The sequence below is a fragment of the Ananas comosus genome, linkage group 15 (genome assembly GCF_001540865.1).
Source record: "Ananas comosus cultivar F153 linkage group 15, ASM154086v1, whole genome shotgun sequence".
NCBI lineage: Eukaryota > Viridiplantae > Streptophyta > Magnoliopsida > Poales > Bromeliaceae > Ananas > Ananas comosus.
The window spans coordinates 357083-378025 of NC_033635.1; the positions used below are offsets into that span (position 1 = coordinate 357083).

The window sequence follows — 20943 nt, forward strand, 5'->3', positions numbered from 1 at the left end:
AAAAAAAAAAAAAAAAAAAAAACTAAAAGTACAGTAAATACCAATTAAAAACCGAAATTTCGCGATAAATGACAATAATTGATCCAGGAAACAAATCTAGAATAATAATGTGGCAAAAATAGGTCTCAAGATGCCAATTTTCCAATAAGAGAGAGATTGAACCATGCAATTTACGAAGATTTAAGATGTTCAATTAATACCGGAATAAGAAGGGAAGAGGAGAATACGAAGAGGCGACGTTCGATCGATCCAATGCGTGAAACCCTAGCGGGGACGTAGAGAGCCTACAGGAGGCGGAGAGGGAGAAATGGGCGCGAGATTTTGGGGGCCTTAAAAAAGGATGCCCAGCGACTGTTTCTACGGAGCACAAATTCTAGGGCCAAAAAAAAAAAAAAACTAGTGCACAACCCATTCCGGTGCACCGCGTGTACCACGTCATCCCAAGCGGGCTCATCCCAGCCGTACAATCGCGTAACCGGGTCGAATTATCGAACCGAACCGTTGGTTTAATCAGTTAGAAGCGTCGTTCTTTCATATCTGGGGTTCGACCCATAAATGGACTAGATTCTAGTTTGTTTGGTTAGAGCCAAAGTTGGGTCCGCACCCGAGTTAGAGAATTTGGCCCTTAAATGGGTTCAGTTTGGGACCGAATGGTGAGTTCAGATTTGAAGAACTTGAAATTTTTAAGTTTTAGAAACGATAACAATAATCTATGGACGAGTCCTCTTGTGGCGTGGGGCTCTTTGATCGTAGGGCTCTAACTCATTCGACAAGTCAATTCGGCTCGCTGAATCGGCAAACATTAGTCACAATTTGTTATAAAATTTTGGGCTCTCGCAATCCGGCCCAAATTGTTGAGATGAAATTTTTAAGCCCGATATCCAAATCCAATAAAAAAATATGGGCTTTTTTTGGTTTTCGTTGGTGCCAATACTCATCTTTTAGTCACAAACTATAGGCCCATTTATTTAGTATTAAGACTCATACAATAATAGATAAATTGAAGTTACCGCGAAATCATAGGATGTACTTCTATATTTTTGGATAGGATCACACCGAATATATTGTAATTAACTCATTGCATTATGTATAGACACAAATATAATATTTTTCATCGCACTATTTTTGTTGTGTATAATGCAATTAATTTTTTCGCAATCCCAACCGAGTCATAGTGATAGTTTGACATTTCGATCTCACTAAATGTAGCAATTAAATATTGATTTAATCTCGCATGCAGCACGGAGTAAACCTCACAAACGGATACCGACCGTCCCTAGAGCAAGTGGCAAAGGGCTTAATGGTTGGTACCCGAGACCCAAGTTCGAATCCTAGTTGATTCATATTTCCAGCTAAGTTTATTTTTAAACGAAGTCAGTAGCGTGCTACCTATCTCTCAAAAAAAAAAAAAAAAAAAAAAAAAACCTCACAAACGGATAGTGTAAGCTTGGGGGTGAGGTACGAGATGGATATTTAATCCGCTAGAGTTCAAAGTGGCGGTCGAACTCATTCACGAAATGGTATAAATTTAAGATTAGCTCTATTGCCGTGATATATATCCAAGTAATCGTTACGCTAGGAAACAAAGTAAAAATGTACTTGACACTGATTAGCATCCTATAGACTCTTTTGTCTCCTTGTAGCATCAATTATCGTAGTAGTGCCATTAAGATCACTAAATTAATATTGGTTGATACAATAATATAAGTTGGATGAGATAATACAAAGATAATATAAGCTGGCTCCTTGTCCTTGTCACATGAGTTGTTTTTTTGTCACCCCACTATAAAGATAGAGCACAAATAATAGTACCTTCGCTGTGTGTCTAGCTCATATTTCTTGTTTCTTGTAATTAAAAGACGCCAATTTCCAAATGTCATCTTTTGACCCATGATGAGAATTATCACCATCCACACAATTTAATATCTTGGAACTGAATGAAACAATTAATTACACTATTAATTAATTAACAAGTATTTTTTTTATAAATGAGTATTTGGAATTACAAAATAGTACGTAGCTACAAAAGATACGCCAAGGAGAATCAAAGGAGGGAGGAGAATCAAAAGAGGCCAGTCAAGTGTAAACAAATATTTTTAGTTCTTGAATTATAGGTCACAGATAATCAGTCCTTATATTATTCGAAAAGTGGTAAGCGAAAATTTGTGAGTTTTAAGCCTATTATTTAGATGTATTAATTCTTACCGATCATTCAGATCACGACCAACTTGTATTGTCACATTCTTTTAGTACACATAAAGCGAGCGATACACCTGTAATTGTAAAATTGTAAAGCGCGAGGAGCCTGTGTAAATTGATATTGAATCATCTTTCGGCGATAAAACTTTACTTGCATTGTCGATATTAGTGTACTCTAATACGCGAAAGCACAAACTTAGGACAAGTTGGATCTTTATATAAATTATGCAATATGAACATAATATATATAGGAAAGATCAAATTAAATATTCAAGTAGGCAGATGGTATTGCATGCGATGCATGCGTGTATCATACATGCAGTGTGTGGAGGTGTGGAGCATGTGAGCTAGTGAGCATCAATCGGGTAGGCATGTGAGTCCATAAAACCTCTGTCTCTTGTAGCCGAAAGGTGAGTTGAATGTGCCCCACCATCTCTAGCTATCATGCTCTTCTCCTATTGATCCATGCCAACAGGGTTTCTCTCCATTAGTGCTCATCAGGAATCTTCTTTGACACACCGGCCGTTCCTAGTGCAAGTAATAAAACGTTTGATAGTTGATACCTGAGGTCTCAAAATTCGAAACAATTAATTTTATTTCTAAAAAAATAAATAAACACCAGTCTCTCTCTCTCTCTCTCTCTCTCTCTCTCTCTCTCTCTCTCTCAGAAAAACAAAAAAAATCTTATGGTGACATGTTCGCGCTTTATGTATATCTCCTCGAGCTATATATATTATTGCGGTTTATCAAAGGGGCCACTCCCTTTCTAATTCCTCTTGTCTCTATCTCCATCCTTGGTTGTCATTTCTTTGAAAAATATTTATGATCCAAGAGTGGAAACTATGCTCCGAGTAGGTAGCGAGCTTTAGTGACGTGTAATTTTGCACAAAATTTCAGCCAAATGCATGTCATATCATGCAGATGGGAAGATCAATCTGATAAGAAATGATACAAAATTAGTCTTAATATATTTGCATGTTTTTCTTACTGCGAGACACAAGGTAATTATTTGTATGCATTTTATAATCATGTTGCAGTAATCTCTCAGTTTGTGGTGTAATTTTGCGTACAATTTCAACCAAACGCATGTCATACCATGCAGATGGAAAGATTAATCTAATAAGAAGTGATACAAAATTAGTCTTAACATAATCGCGTGTTTTTTCTACTGCGAGACACGAGGTAATTATTCATATGCATTTTAACCATGATTGCAGTAATCTCTCAAATTGTGTTATGCTCGTGATGCAATTTCTTCGATTGCAGTAATCTTATGATCTCTTGTGGAAATCCGACCACATATTTGGATTAGAGATTCAAATCAAACTAACATTGCAGCACTTACACTTCTCTGGTTGTTGGGTGTGCAGATAATGCAATGAAGAGAAGTAGGGGTGGGTGCAGCTTTTGCCAGTCAATTATAATGCTCAAAAATGCGGTGAAGTGGGATGAGCATGGACTCGGGCACATGAATTGCATCAAATGAGTGAAACTATATATTGGGCCACTGGATGCATGGGGCATGCGGTCCCAGATTGAATCAATAGTTATGATCTTGGGCACTACTAGTCAAGCACCATCACCACATTTTCTTGTTTCAAGCTTTGTCGAGCGTGTTTAGGGTTTAGCGTTTACAAACTATGTACATTAATGTATTACCCGTCTAACATTATCTAATTTGGGGTTCTCGTTGCCTTGAACTCAGGAATATATTTGGTCAGAGTTCTGAAATAACATCTCTTCTCAAGAAGTACAAATCGACAAGTCTCTTCTTTTTTTTTTTTTCAATTTTTTTGTTATTTTTGTGAAATTGGATGTATTGTAGGCCTATTTGATCATATCAGATTATAACGTATTTATGATTGAATTAGTTGGCCATCCTTTTTTTTTCCCCCTAAAAGGCCTGGTTCCCTCACTTTGTAACTTAGTTCATCTAATTAATAAATGAGGCAATAGCAAGCTACTCCTTACTCAAAAAAAAAAAAGAAGGATTAGTTGGCCATCTTAGGATTGTTTAGGTTAAGAAGATGTTTGTGTCACTGTTAGGAAGTTAATCAATAATATGATTGTGGTGCTAAGTTTTTCTCTTCTTTTTTTTTTTTAAAAAAAGGGGGGGATGATGCCCCAGTTTTGACCAGGCTATTGCTGCATCATTTAATAAGAACTAGAGGTGAATTAGTGATTTTGTTTATGGATCGTATATTACATTTGAGCATTCTGTTAAAAAGATGTTTAATGCAGCAATGTACCATTTAGTCATGCATGGTAATTTAAAAAAGGGCAAAAAAAGTTAAAATATTTGGAGCACAAAAACCAAGGGTTTAAACCTATGAATTAGCTAGTATTGACACACTGGTGGCTTGATGAGGGGTGTGATACAGTATATTAAATTTAATAAATTTATAATTGAGGAGAGGTGTGATATATATAGTATATATAAATTTACGTGGACTAAATAAATTTAAAATGAAGGGGTTGGTTTGATTTGATACACTGATCATAATATGTTGTATTAAGCAGGTTAATTATTAGATATATAATAAGGGTCAACTAGCTTAGCAAAGCAACTCACCTGTTATATATGTTAGCAAACACATGCGCAAAAACAGAGAACAAGAAAGAGAGAGAGGGAGGGAGAGAGTGATCATATGTCATCGCACATATATTATCTCCGTAGAAAGTAGAATTTGAATAGAGATTATCCAATCGAGCAAATCAAATACCAACTTAATTAAACTGCCTGCTCTAAGCAATGGTAGTTTCATATACCATTATAAGGTATTATTCACATATTTTCAAAATTATTGCACAATTAAGTTTTTTTTTTTTTTTTGCCTATAACATAGAATTATCCTTTTATAGGGGTATTTCCCCCCTTTCTTTTGCAATTATTGTCTTTAGAAATCACAACAACCGCATTAATTAGTATGCTGAGAAAAAGAAAATGTGGTTAGATTGGAAACTTTAATAAGTAATAATTTAAATTTACACTGATTAATGAAACAAACAAGTGCTGGGTCAAAAGATTCGCATGCTAATCTTCTACAGGGACAAGACCATACACAATTCCGTGTTCAAATTGTCATCCTCCTCACAATAATGTTAAAACTTCCACTTTCTTCGACTTTTCCAAAAATTTTTGTTTCTAGTTCAACTTTTTCAACAAAAGAACAAAAAAAAAAGAGAAAATAATGACTGGGACATTTGGTGAATAGTAAAAATTAGAACTTTTAAAACAAACTCTGGATTATCAAAGGGGACAATTAAACGTAATAAACGAGGCTGCAATAATTCTTCAAAGTAAAAAACATGCCAATTTATATATAAAAAATTAAAGAATAATTTCAGTTGTAATCATCACTTTAATTATTTATATTATCCATTCCAATATGCTATTAGTAAATATTCTTTGCATTTAACAAGTCTTGTGAACAAATGGAATGAAAATTTAAATTTATTCTGGGTGAGGGATATGAATATGGATGAGGTGTTAATACTATATATTGTGTTAATCTCTTCTACACAGAACCAAGCTGTGTGTGGGATTCACACCAGACCCTGGCTTTTGGTGGGCCCGGCTCATTTGGCGTCGGCGCCAACCGCATCGCCTTTAAAATTCCACCTCAAATGACCAACATGTCGTACTAAATTTCAGAATTGCCATTAATTTTGCAGATTGATTTTTTATTTATTTTGTTTTTTGTTCTTGCTTATATATAATAGCACAATAATTCTACGCGTGTGCGTGTGTATATATATATACATATATATATAAAAGAAAAGAAATTCAGATTTATTCGAACTTTATAACAATTTAAAATGATTGCTGAAACTTTAAACGTGATATTAAAGTAAAAAAAATTTATTTTAGATAGGAATTTATGAAAAAAAGAGTTTTCTACTCTTTTTTTTTAGTTTGGATAATACACTAGAAAAAAGGATAATAACCACGGAAACATTTTTTATTGTATTTGGTCAGAATAAAAATATATCATTTTTTTTGATAAAATAGAATAAATCATATTTCAACTGAATATGAATAATGAGCACAATATTATTACTTTCAAAAACGAACATAATAACTTATTTTTTCATCCAGCTAACATGCTTCTTCGTGAGATTTCAATTTTTTTTTTTTTGAGAAAAAGGTAGCACGCTACCCGCTTTATTCATTTCGATAATGAACTTTGGCTACAAACAGTTAGACAACATGGCTCGAGAAGAAAAATATAGCTCAAAGAAAGAAGAAAAAGAAAAGAGAAATAACAACAAAAGTAATCGACAGATTATTCAGCTCAACAAAAGTCCCTCCACTCTCTTACCAACTAATTGATATGCTCGACTACGAAGAGAGGGCCAGCAAAGTGGTTTTTAAAAATCGCGTTATTTCTTTCTTTCCAGATTAACCACCAGCACGCTACTACGGTAATCAGATCTTGCAGAATCTCCCCCGACCTAATATTTCTGGTCATTTTAATCCAGATTGTCAATATGTCCTCCATAGTCTGTAAACACTGGATGTCCTCCAAGGTTCGAAAAAGCATAAACCTAGTGTACACACATCCTATAAGGAGGTGGTCCACCGTCTCCGTAACTTCACCACATAGGACACAGAGATGATTACCCAACCATCCCTTTTTCAGTAGATTATCAGCCGTGGGGATCTTTTTCTTAAAGGATAGCCATAAGAAAATTTTTACTTTTATAGGTATTTTAAGTTTCCAAATGTGAATCAGTATAGTATCTTGGATACCTCCCCTTCGAGTCACCAAATAGACCGATTTAACAGAGAATGTATTTCCTGCATTCCATCTCCACCGAACTTCATCAGGTTCATTTGTCGTCCGAAAGGAAGCAAGCTTATCCTTGAATTCCCTTAGTCTCACTCGGTTATTCCGAGCCCATGTTCCAACTCCTCTCAAAATTTTTCGCCATCTCCATTTGTTAGACGAGAAACACTCCTTAATACAAACCTGCTTTGTAACAACCTTATCGTATATGTCTGAAAAAAACGTCTTCAAAGAAACTTTGCCACACCATCTGTCCGACCAAAAGTCTATGAGCTCACCATCCCCAAGCTCATAGTACAGTCCGCATTTGAAAAAACTCCTTTGTGGACAACACACTCTTCCACTATTGGGAAGCTGGTTTGAAAGTTCTCCTTCGTTCAATGGTCTCCTTCTAGAATAATATAACGTTCTAAGTAAATTATTCCATTGCAACTTCCTCTCCGTAAATAGGCGCCACCACCATTTCGTAAGTAGAGCATCGTTCATAGTTGCCAAATCCTTAACTCCGAGTCCTCCTTCCTTTATACTCCTACACACAGTACTCCAGGCAACCAAATAGATGCCACCCCTATTATCTGCACATCCTTTTTAGAAGAAGTTTCTCCGTAATGCTTCTAAACGCTTAATTACTCATTTTGGAGCTTTGTAAATGGAAAAAAAGTGGAGTGGCAAATTAGTAAGGACCGAACTCACTAGCGTAAGCCTGCCACCCGTCGAAAGTAATTTAGCTTGCCAACCATCAATCCTTCTTTGGGTCTTCTCGATTAAATCTCTCCAAACCTCCTTATGCAGTGTCTTATTGCACAATGGTAAACCTAAATATCTGGTCGGTAACACCCCAACCTTGCATCCTAGACATAAAGCTAGTCTACTATCCTTCCCCACTGTACTTCCCATATATAAGAGTTCAGTTTTATCTCTATTTATCTTGACTCCAGAGACCCACTCAAATAGGCTCCACATAAATTCGATGTTCTTCAAGTACTATTTTTTAGCCTCAGAAAAAAAGGTGTCATCCGCATATTGGATCAACGTGACCTAACTATCTTCTGTGGGCCCAACACCTCTAAATAAATTATGTGAAATTGCTCTGTTGGTCATCCTAGCTAGGCATTCTGCAACCAACAGAAAAAGATAAGGTGAGAGGGGATCGCCTTGCCGTACCCCCCTTTTCGTTTTGATCCATTTCGTTGCCACGCCGTTAACGAGGATCGCTACCTTAGAGTTACATGTACACTCATCAACCCATTGACACCATTTTTTGTTGAATCCCAGAAGTTCCAAAATCTTTCTCATGAAAGACCAGTTAATCTTATCATAGGCCTTCTCGAAGTCTACCCTAATCCCGAGACCCTCCACCTTTTCTTTGAAGCCCTATGCAATCAGTTCGCTAGCCGTGACAAAAGCATATGTAAGAAGTCTCCCTTTCAAGAAAGCTGATTGAGAAGAAGATATAAGGCCCGGCAGCACTTCTTCCAATCGGTTAGCTAAGACTTTCGAGATTATATTGTGGATTCCGTTGAGCAAGCTGATGGGTCTGAAATCCTTCGCTCGAACTGCTCCATTCTTTTTGGGGATCAAACAAATATAAGAGAAATCGATAAGACGCGTAGAGAGCCGTTCGTCATATAGTTCTAGAAAAATGTTGAACACATCTTCCTTAATAACCTTCCGGAATGTCTGATAAAAACTCATAGAAAAGCTATCAGGTCCAGGTGCTTTGTCCCTTCCGAGTTGAAAGGTAGCTTTTTTAATCTCCTCCAAGCTAAAATAGAATCACGCTATAGGTTTAGTCATATACTTTGAAATAGAATCAAGCTAGGAATTAATTAAACGGCTTTTCATTCTAATTTCAATATCCTTACAGCTTTTTCTCAAAAAAAAAAAAAAAATCCTTACAACTATTCCTTACAACTATTCCAAAGCTCGTAAAATTTGGGACCCATTGATAAAGTAAAACTGCATGTGGGATTTAATGCAACGCAATAGCTCTCTAGAAGCTTAATTGGTGAAGTCGGAGATCGAGTACTAGACTGAGACCAAATGCAATTAAACCATCCGTGCAATATCTCCAAATAAGCCACTAGCATCACATTTGCAAGTGCAATGTACAATTAGTTAGTTACCAATGGCTTAATCATAGCACAATAGATAGAGAACGTAATGTACGTGGGCTTATTTGAATAATGATTTATACAAATATAAGCGTAGAAATATACAAATAGATTCATAAAATTTATGATAAGATTTGAATTCCAAAACTAATGTTGAAGAACCCACTATTCTCGAGTAGTTATGACCATAGAACATATTTCCATATATATGCTAATAATATCTCAATTAATAATTTATCAGATACTATAAATACTATATGTGTAATTTACTGTAAATTTTAGCTTAGATTATCCTCTAAATATTTTCATATCATCGTTCTTCTTCGATAGTTTAAGCTTTTAGAAAGTCCTAAGTTCAAAATCTTTATAATAATCAAAAAGGATTTTTGTAAATTTTAAGATCAAATTTAAAAACCAAATCAACCCACTAAGTAAGTAATAATCATGTAGGACCAGCTTGTAAATAAATATCAAAGCAGCGGATACTTGTGCAACTCATCAGATCCACCCACCCAAAAAGCCAAAACCGAACCCGACCAATCAGAGCGCGAGAGAAATTAAAAAAAAAAAGAAAAAAAGAAAAACATCTGAGGCTCGGGAAGTGCGAGCCAATCACATTCGCCGAGGGCATCCTTGTAAATCTCTCCAAACATCCGAGGCCGTGTCCGGTGTAACGGCCAACAAAAACTGCGCTCCTAGCTATTAGGCTGACACGTGGGGCCCACATAAAATAGTATGGAGGGTGAAATGCTAAAATGACAACGTATCTTCCCTGTACTATTCCACAGTTTCAAATTCGTCACTGTCCTAATCTGAGTACGCTTGGCACAGGGACGGAGATGTAATATTGGAATAGCACAGGGACTACTGCTCATCAATTTGACAATTTCATCCAAAAAAAACTTCGGGGCGAAATCAATGCAAATTTAATTTTAATTGGGTCGGTTAGCTTAATCTCATTCTCTGCGTCGCCTCACCCACACAAATCATAATTACACAAATTTAATCCCAAATTTTCCGAGAAGCCCAGTAAAATCCTACGCCCCAATTACCCCAAAATCCCTTCTCTAGTGTGATCTTAAAAAATCTCTCCTTTCACCATCTTTTATTGTCTTGTGATTCAGCTTCTGCTTTTTCAGGGCGCAGCTTTGGCCTCGCGCTTGGTTGTACCAGTACCAAAAAAAGCTACATAGAAAAGAGAAACAGTGGGGAGAGAGAGAGAGTGTTGTGTGTGAGAGGAGAGGAGGGAGAGAGAGAGAGAGGGGGTGTTGCGAAAATGGGTTGAGAGTGGATGAGAAAAGCGGCTGGGGATCTACTATCGCAGCTGCTTTTGAGAACCCACTTCGTATTTTGGCCTATGGTATGCTCCCCCCTCCATAAAAATTGCTTCTTTTTTACTCTTATGATGGGAAAACCTTGTTGATGATATCTAAGTTTTTCGTGATCTGGATCAGTTTTGATCCGATTCATCTCAAAACTTGATTTTTGTAGTAGTTTGTAGGTCTCTCTCTCTCTTGCTCACTTGATTGGACTCGATCTTCTGATTTCAGAGATTATTTTTTGTGTCTTGAGGTTAACCAGTTGTGAAGTCGGATCAAAACTAATTTTCCTTTTTGACTATTTTTGATGAGTTTTGCTGGGTGAGTAGGTGAGATTTTTGATCACTTAGAAGAGTTTGTGCTTCTGTTACTGTGATTAAGCCTCCTCTTTTGAATGCACTTTTCCTGCTCTAATTTGTTTGCTTTTGTTCTGATTTATTCGTTGCTTTTTCCCCTTCATACTGAGGTGAGGTTAAATATTGATGCATAGATTGTCTTTTATTCTTTTGCACTTTGGATCTTCCTATTCCTGCGGAATATTTAGAGTAGAACATTTGATTTTGCGAGTTCCAGGCATTTTAAGTTAGTATTTTTTGCATCATTTTGTAAATGTGTTCAGATATTCTGATCTGGAGAGTCTGATCTAGGAACTTTCGTGGTCGATTTAGCTCTCTGATGTGATTTTTGTGACATTGGCAATCTTTTTGTTTTGATTTTTTTTATCCCAGCTTAATACTACTTTCTACTAATAAGCTGATTTCTTTTGATTTTTTCAGTTATTTACCATCTTATTACCATATTGTCATGAATCAGATTATGCATTGTGCTTTGCAAGATATTATATTTACTTTGTTACTCACAGGTTTAAGCGGGAAACTAAATGTTTGATACGTGAGATTTCTCTTCCTTTTTTTTTTTTCATACTTTTCCTTTTTGTCAAACAAAAAATTTAAGGGAGATATAAGTGACGAAACTAAAAGAAATTAAAATGGCCTAAATGTATTCAACAGCTTTGTTTAGTTGTGTTTCCATTTCTTCCATTAGTGATGTTGGTAGAAAAATAGAATAAGTGCCTAATCATGTAGTTCATTTGTCAAGAAAACCTTCTGACTTTGACTTTGTTTTCTTCTTTGTTTTTCCCTTCTCTTTTTTTTTTCTTTTAATTCTTCTCTTAATGAAGTTTCTTCCTCATTCCCTTTCTTTTTTTGGCATGCAAATTGATCCATAATTTTTCTTATGATTTTCTTCCTTTAATCAATGTTCTGATTACTTGACTCTTTGAGATAAGTGATGTGTAACATCTAACCGGAGTTCTTAAGCTACTCCCCAAGTAATCTAACTGCTTTTTGAATCAAATTTGCCGATGGGGTAATATCTCGCTTGCCAAGTCCAAGAGTTCTTTTTGCTATCCCGTAAAACTTTTATTCACTTGCTGATTCTAACTTTTTTTATGCAACTTTGCAGGTCCATTACTAATCAGAGTAGCACCTACAAGACATTTCTTTCACTGTTAGCAACCAGTTTTGCCTATCTGTTTAGATTGTGTGTAGATTCTATTTAGCTCTCCTTCTGGCTTGGATCTATAACTTAGTTCATAATTGGTACCAAACCTGTGCCATCTCAAATCCGAAAGAGGCAGATTCGTTTTACTTTATTGGATTGATGGCGACTTTGTCACATGCTGAATCAAGGCGGCTGTACTCATGGTGGTGGGACAGTCATATCAGCCCGAAGAATTCCAAGTGGCTTCAGGACAATCTTACAGGTACTATTTCCACCTTAATTTGTTGTTCCGAGTGTTTTGTTATGAACTGTAAATGTGGATTTTTTTAAAAAATATTTCTTCTACTGTGCATATAATAGAAATTATAAAGAAATGTGTGTTCCGACTTTGTTAGATTTGATATTCTTTGTCGAAGCTTTTTTATTTGCTGAACATCAGCACTAATGCTAGTAGATTGTTATCAAGCTGCTGCTTTATCGTTCAAAATATTATGAATGATAACACAAATCTTGAGGTTTGATTTTAAATTGCTACAACACATTTTATCTTCATTTCTGCATGCTGAGAGTTTTCTAGTGACTGATGATCATAAAGATGTGAGTTGAGCTAAATAGATTCGTATATGGCATTATATAAAAGCATACGCAACATTCAGACTTGAATTGATTCTCTATCTCATATTGAATGATCTTTCCACTAATAAAAAAAGTTCTGTGCTTTACTTCGACAGATATGGACATGAAGGTCAAAGGAATGATCAAACTCATAGAAGAAGATGCTGATTCGTTTGCAAGAAGAGCGGAGATGTACTATAAGAAACGTCCCGAGCTTATGAAATTGGTGGAGGAATTTTATCGTGCATACCGCGCTTTAGCAGAGCGGTACGACCATGCCACAGGGGCGCTTCGTCAGGCTCATAGAACCATAGCCTCTGTTGCTGAACAATTCCCAAACCAGATTCCTCTAGTATTATCTGATGAATCGCCAACTAGTTCTTCTGGGCTTGAAATTGAACCTCACACTCCTGAAATGGCCGCACCAGTTCGTACACTTTTTGATCACGACGAAGTACAAAAAGATGCATCATCGCCACAATTGCATGTTGTTAAGAGGAATGGGGCTTATTCCGAGGAAAAGGGGCTGAAACAGTTGAATGATATGCTCTCGACTGATGAAGGGAGAGTGAGAAAAGGCCTCAACTTTCAAGGTGAAGAGAAAACAATTAAGTTGAAAGAGAAAGACGATTCAAATAATGAGATAAAGAGTTTGCAAGAAGAAGTATCTCGTTTGAAAGATCAGATAACCTCAGAATCTCACAGGGCAAATAAGGCTGCGAGTGAAATCCAAAGCCTTAAGGAGGCCCTTGAACACTTAAACTCTGAGAAAGAGGCAGCTGTTGTTAATTATCAGGCATGTATTGAGAGATTATCCACTGTCGAACATCAACTCTCCAATTCAGAGAGTGAACTTAAGAAGCTTACTGATGATATGGCAAGGGAAATCGAGAAGCTAAATAGCATTGAAGAGCTCAACCAAACTCTACAATTGCAGAAAGATATCTTAGAAGAGATAGTAAAGGCGAAGGAGAAAGAACTGGAGCAAAAGCAAGAGGAGATGGAGAACCTCCAGAACAGCCTACAAGATGAGCGCGAGCAACGCATTCAAGCTGAGCAGGCTTTTCGATGTATGGAAGATCTGCACACCAAATCCCAAGAAGAACTGAAAAAATTGGTTGTAGAGATTCAGAAAGTGAGGGAGAAGTTGAATGAGTTGGAGCGGAACAAGTTGGATTTAGAAATGACAGTTTGCAAGCTTAAGGAGGAAATTGACAGACTAAATGAACAAAATCTCACCTCGCAGCGCATCATAAAAGATCTGCATAACGAGATGAACTTATTGAAGGAAGCAAAGGAGAAGCTTGAAAATGAGGTGGGATTCCATTTAGAAGAAAAAGAAACTCTTCAGAAAGACCTATATCAGAGGAAAGAAGAAATTGAGAGACTAAATAGGCAAATTATCTCCTCTGAGCTTATGATGAAGGATTTTCATAATGACGCAAATTCTCTGAAGGAAGCAAAGGAGAAGCTCGAAAATGATGTAGGGTTCCATTTAGAAGAAAAAGAAGCTCTTCAGAAAGACCTTAGTCGGCACAAAGAAGAAATCGAGAGATTAAACAAACGTTCTCTCTCCTCTGAGCTTGTGATAAAGGATCTTCATAATGACATAAATTTGTTGTTGGAGGTGAAGGGGAAACTCGAAAATGATGTAGGGTTCCATGTGGAAGAAAAAGAAGCTCTTCAGAAAGACCTTAGTTGGCACAAAGAAGAAACCAACAGATTAAATGAACACAATCTCTCCTACGAGATTACGATAAAGGATCTTCATAATGACCTAAACTCGTTGAAGGAGGCAAAGGAGAAGCTTGAAAATGATGTAGGGTTCCACGTAGAAGAAAAGGAAGCTCTTCGGAAAGACCTTAGTTGGCACAAAGAAGAAATCAACAGATTAAATGAACACAATCTCTCCTCCGAGCTTGTGATAAAGGATCTTCATAATGATCTAAACTCGTTGAAGGAGGCGAAGGAGAAGCTTGAAAATGATGTAGGGTTCCATGTTGAAGAAAAAGAAACTCTTCACAATGACCTTAGTCGGCACAAAGAAGAAATCGACAGATTAAATGAACAGAACCTCTCCTCCGAGCTTATGATAAAGGGTCTTCATAATGACGTAAACTCGTTGAAGGAGGCAAAGGAAAAGCTTGAAAATGATGTACGGTTTCATGTAGAAGAAAAGGAACCTCTTTGGAAAGACCTTAGTTGGCACAAAGAAGAAATCAACAGATTAAATAAACACAATCTCTCCTCCGAGCTTATGATAAAGGATCTTCATAATGACCTAAACTCGTTGATGGAGGCAAAGGAGAAACTTGAAAATGATGTAGGGTTCCATGTTGAAGAAAAAGAAACTCTTCAGAAAGACCTCAGTCGGCACAAAGAAGAAATTGACAGATTAAATGAACACAACCTCTCCTCTGAGCTTATGATAAAGGATCTTCATAATGATGTAAACTCGTTGAAGGAGGCAAAGGAGAAGTTTGAAAGTGATTTAAGGTTCCATGTAGAAGAAAAGGAAGCTCTTCAGAAAGACCTTATTCAGCGTAAAGAAGAAATTGATAGATTAAATGAGCACATTCTTTCTTCTGAGCTCAGGATAAAGGATTTCCAAAAGGACATAAATTCGTTAAGGGAAGCAAAGGAAAGGCTCGAAGATGATGTAGGGTTGTATTTAGAAGAAAAAGCAGCTCTTCAGAAAGACCTTAATCAGAAAAAAGAAGAAATCGATGGCCTAAAGGAACAAAATCTCTCCTCTGTGCACATGAGAGAAGATCTCCATAACGAAATAAATTTATTGAAGGAAACAAAGGAGAAGCTCGAAAGTGAAGTGGGGTTCCATTTAGGAGAAAAAGCTGTTCTTCAGGAAGACCTTAATCGGCACAAAGAAGAAATTTATGGCCTAAATGAACAAAATCTCTCCTCTGTGAGCTTGATAAAAGATCTCCATAACGAAATAAATTTATTGAAGCAAGCAAAGGAGAAGCTCGAAAATGAAGTGGGGTTCCATTTAGGTGAAAAGGAAGCTCTTCAGAAAGACCTTACTAGGCATAAAGAAGAGAGAAATGATCTAGAACAGAAACATAAAAATCTAGCGGGGGAGGTTGAGGGGTTCAGAAATAATTTACAGACAGTCCAGGTTTTAGTTAAAGAGTTGCAGAGTGAAAATATGGAACTGAAAGAGACATGCAGCAAATATGAGATTGAAAATGGCGTCCTGGTAGAAAAGGTGAAAGATATGGAGGAAGTTTCTGAAAAGAGTGCAGTATTAGAAAACTCTCTTTCAGATGCCAATGCTGAATTAGAAACCTTGAGAGAGCAGATAACGTCACTGGACGCTTCTAGAAACTCCCTCAGCGAAGAAATTTCCACACACATATCCGAGAAAGCTGTTCTGGTTTCCCAGGTAGAGACCCTTCACCGGAATATTGCTGAGGTTTCAGAAAAAATTTCCTTCTTGGAAAATTCATTATCTGATGCCAACGCTGAACTTGAGTGTTTGAGAGAAAAGTTGAAAGACTCTGAAGAATCTGGCCAGTCTCTTCTTACTCAGAACTCCAGTTTGCTTGCTGAAAAGAATAATCTTGTCTCCCAGGTAAGAATACAATAGCCATTCCCCCCGGTATTAAGACTTCATCCGTTTTTTCAAGACATTACATTTGATTATTCAGCTTCATTTAATTAGTGTTTTCTTGTGCGAAAGAGGCTTCGTCTGTTTTCATATAACATTCCTATCAACCTTTCAGTAAGTTGTGCTTTTCCACTATCCCTAGTAAATCTGATATGCAAGGTTGGTTTTCAGGTGGAAAGCATAACACTGCTTCTGCAAAATATGGAGAGTAGGCACGCAGAACTAGAAGACAAGCACTCATCTTTATCGAGGGAGAAAGATCTCACACATAATCACGTGAAGGAGTTGCAAGATCTATTGGATGTTAAAAATAAGGAACACGAAACTGTCATCGAATCACGTCAGATGAAATTGGTAGCTTTAGAAAACCAGATTCATTCGCTGGAAGAAAAGAACCAATCTACACAGGAGAAGCTCGAAGAGGAGCAGCTGAAATATATGGGTGCTTCGATGAACATACTTGTCTTGGAAAGAAATTTGGTAGATGTGAAAGAGAACAACTCAACTCTTCTTGCAGAATGTCAGAAGTACCTGGTGTCATCTCAACTTGCAGAGAAGCTAGTTTCACAATTCAAGCAGGAAATTTTAAATAAAGAAAAAGAGATAAGATCGCTGTCGCAGCATAATGAGAAGCTGAGAGAAGGGGTTAATCTGCTTGCAAGTACACTTAATATTAACGAAAAGTTGGGATCTTCAGAAAGAGTTGAAGATGAAGTTCTCTTGAAAACGATCTGGTCTGAGACAGGCAACATAATGAATTTAATGGCGGATACGGAGGATGAAAACCAATTTATGAATACTGAGATATCAGTTCTTGCCACACTTCTAAGGCAGATAGGACTCGATTTGTCTGAACTCAGATCACAAAAATGCATTCTTAAGTGTGAACTTGAGACCAAGGTTAAGGAAATTGTTGCTTTGGAGAAAAAGAATCATGAAATCTTAGGGTTAAATGAACAACTACGGAAAGGCATTGAAACAGGCGACAAAAGGGCAGAGGCATTGAAGAGTGAGATGGAGGTTTTAAGTGGAAAGCTATTGAATTTGAAGGAAGCTTACTTGACATCACAGGGTGAGATTGCCAACTTGATTGAGAAGAATGAATCTATTTCAAAAGAATTACAGACTTTGATCGAGAAACACAATGAGCTGCAAGAGGAAAGCAGTTCTATCTTTGCCGAGCGTATGAGGCTGGAAAATTTGTATTTGTTCTTCAGTAGTCTTAGTGATGAAAGAGCATCACAATTGACTTTAACGAGCGATCAGATTGATTCTCTTCATTTGGTTAAAAACGAACTCGAGAAGGGAATCAGAGGATTGAGCAGCAGGACAGAAGTGCTAGAGTCAGAAAATAAGCACCTGAAGGATTCTATGATTTACTTGGAGGAGCTCAAGACTCGCTTAGTGAGTTTAGAGTTTGATTTGAACACTACGAGGAACTTTTATGAAGAGTTGAACCTTGAAATTGAAGATGGGCTGAGCCTACTGATTGAGAAGGACAGAGAGTTATCAGAAGAGGGTAAGAAAGTTCAAGCCTTGCAAGAAAATCACATGGATCTTTGCAAAGTTGTTGACGCACTTCAGCTTGATATTGAAGGTGCCAAGCTGGTGAAAGAAGAGCTAGAAAAGAAAACCTCTACTTTATCTGAGGGGAATGCCTATAAAGATAATGAGATTGCTCGCCTGCAACAAGCAAATGAGACTCTTCAAGGAGAAATTGATAGATTGGTGAAAGAGGTCGGGACTCTTAGAAGGAGGGAAGAGGATCTGACCTATGAACTGCAGCAAGAAAGAGATGAGGTCGAGCAGTGTGAAAGAGATATTGTAGTATTATTGAGTGATATTATAAAGTCTTCAGTTAATTCCACGGTGTATAAAGAGAAAGTGCTTGAGTTAATAATAGAAGGTGAGGGCCTCGAGATAAGTGCTCTAACCCAAAAAGAGATCCTAAAGGAGGAAATTTCTTTGAGAAATGAGTATGTCGATATCTTGGAGAGAAAGCTTTCTCATAATGAAGGAGAAAATTCGGAACTGAAGGCCGAGTTGAATGCTTATCTATCCCTTGTACCATTGTTGTCGCATCACATTTCTTCTCTAGAAGAGCATGCTTTTTCACTGTCAAATCTTTGCACCTCAAAAGGCAAACAGGTATGCTTTTTTCCCCGTTTTTACGGTGATAAGAAGCTCTCTTATGCATTATTATTCATAAGTACCAAGAAAAAGAATTTGCATCATTATTACTTGGTGCTATTGCAGATAACTACATCCATTATTAGCACATTCATGAGTGATATGCATCAAAAAGGATTTGCATTGTACCTTAAATAATGCAAAACAACCGTTTTCTCCAAAAGCTTAAGCTAGCAGAAAATGATGTTTCTATAGTTTTATATTTAACAGTCCTTACATCTAGGTTAGAGATTTTTTGATAGGCCCATGATGTCGACTTGACTTAAATGGGAGGAAATCAATTATACTATGAGGCAAGCGTGACTTGAGCTTAGGCTATCCTTCTTTGATACCATGTAAAATAATGCGAAACAACTGTTTTCTCCAAAAGCTTTCTTACTGAAATTTGGACTCCTGGTGCTAGGGCTGTTAGAAGAATTAATTTAATTGGTCCCACCCCTCCCCCTGGCTCCCCCCCCTCTCAAAATAATTGATTCTTTATTTGCTATGTCAAAATGTAAGAATTATGGCAAGATGTGTTTGTTAACTAATCTAGATCTGATTTTGGTCATCTATTTTTATTTTATTTTTGTGGCTCATGTATTGCTTTTGACATAGCTGATCTGTATCTTTTCAGAGCATCTCTTTGGCATGTGATGATGAGAAAGGTCAACTTGACGAAGACCATCAAGCCACTATGCAGTCAGGAGCTCTAGAGTTGCAAAAGCTTATCACCAAAGTAGAAGCAGTTCAAAAGGTGATTATGGACAGTAGGAATACCTTAGAGCAAGAACAATATGATACCACTGTTCTCTTGGCATCTGCTAAAAAGGAAATTGAAGAATTTAAAGCAAGTAAAGATGATAAATTGCAAAAAGATGAAGCTGAGAGCTCCAAACTCAAGCAAGGGCAAGTGATGAAAGATATTGAGCTCGATCAGGTATCGAGTTCTTCCCCATACAATAGTGGAAAAGGCCTATACAATCTGAGCCAGAACGAATATGCCGAACTCGAAGAACAAATGCTTCAACTTTGGGAAACTGCTGAAAGGGACTGCAACAACCAATTGGTAAAGCCATCATCAGCTGCTTCTGAGCATGATATAGAAGCTGTGAAGGAAGTGAAGAGTGAACACTCTTCTTCAGAATTAGCAGCAGAAAAGGAAGTGGGTGTCGACAAGCTAGAAATACCACAAGGGGCTTCAGAATCCCAAGAACAACGGGGCAAAAAGGTCCTTGAAAAGCTATCATCTGATGGTCAGAGGTTATCAGTACTTCGAGCAGGCATTGAGGAGTTGAAGAGGAAAATGGGGAACTCTCGAAATGGAAAGCTCCCTACAAGCTTTGAGTACAATTCTATCAAAGCCCGGTTGGATAAAACTGAGGAAGCTGTCTTGGAGCTGATCGATATGAACAGCAGGTTGACAAAGAGTGTGGACTACTATTCTAAATCATCTGATGGTATAGCTGAGGAAGAAGAGGAAGAAGCGGGCTTTGTAAGCAGAAGAAAGATCGCTGAGCAGACTCAAAGAGGATCAGAAAAGATTGGAAAGTTGGAATTGGATCTTCAAAAGATTCAATACATCTTTCTGAAACTTGAGGAAGAGCACGACAACCGAAGAATCGAAGTGCCTGATAAAAGAACTCGCATCCTTCTAAGGGATTATCTCTATGGAAGGAAAGACGGCAGGAGACAGAAGAAAGGGCCATTCTGTGGGTGCATGAGGCCGAAAACTAAGGGTGACTACTACTAATCTTTTTTGTGTTCGGTTATGCAACTCGCCTCACAGTTGTAAGCAAATAGTAGTTTATAGCTGAGATGTTTCTCGTTAAGATTTCATGCTTCGGCATTTTATCTGTTTAAGAGAAGCTGTATATGTTAGGCCCGAGAAACTTAGAATAAGCTCATTCGGTGAAGATTCATTTTTCACTTTCTGTTTAATTTTCGCTCTTATAATGCTATGGCATTTTCTAGGAAGCAATCTAAGTTAATACCATGTTATGATTGAGTGTTTCACATCAAAAAGACTGATGCTGCCGCTTTAGCTGTGGCCAGGGGGCCCTTTGTTGGTGGGAGTGGATTCAGATGGCCATTCATTTACGTGGCTTCATTCTATCACATCCTTGCCAAAACTATAGTTCTGTTTTAATGGCCAGGGGAAGTGAAAGTGATAGAATAGTCGGCCACTGTCCTTTATGGCCAGAAATTTGAAGTAGCAAGGAAGACATAAAGATAGATTTGCTATTGTCATCTAGCTGCTGGAAAGAGATCAGATTCGGAAATCAGTTGCTAAGCAACTCCTTTCTGAAAGGGATGGAACAAGTTGTTCAGAAAAGTCTTGCAACGTGGTCAACACAAAATGTTTTACTCATCTCGTAACCGATGCCCTTTGTCACTTAGCTCAGGTGAATTTCTTTATTTTCCAACGTAAGTATAATTGTATAAATCACTCAGAAACCCTCAATTTGATGCCTGTAGTTTGTTGGCGCCTCATGTTGTTTGGTATATTTATGATCCACTTTTCGTGGTGAATTCTTTTTCTGTCATAAGAAACGTTTTGCTGCATTTGGTTGCATCCTTTTTGAGGTTTCATTCTTAGGCTCCTT

General features: G+C 37.2%; 2 protein-coding genes across 5 annotated transcripts in view; one reads left to right on the forward strand and one right to left on the reverse strand.

Annotated features, from left to right (window-relative positions):
- LOC109720924 (serine/threonine-protein kinase STY17-like) overlaps positions 1–351 on the reverse strand; it is a 3598-nt gene extending 3247 nt beyond the window's left edge. For all 4 annotated transcript variants that reach the window (XM_020248290.1, XM_020248287.1, XM_020248289.1 and 1 more), the window contains exon 1: positions 201–351. The gene's annotated coding sequence lies outside the window, so the exon portion shown is untranslated. The remainder of the gene's footprint in view (positions 1–200) is intronic.
- On the forward strand, positions 10111–20329 carry LOC109720917 (protein NETWORKED 1A). Its single transcript, XM_020248278.1, has 5 exons — positions 10111–10463; positions 11887–12187; positions 12657–16132; positions 16340–18316; positions 18975–20329. The coding sequence occupies exons 2-5, from the start codon at positions 12085–12087 to the stop codon at positions 20088–20090; spliced, it is 6672 nt and encodes a 2223-aa protein (XP_020103867.1). The 5' UTR covers positions 10111–10463; positions 11887–12084; the 3' UTR covers positions 20091–20329.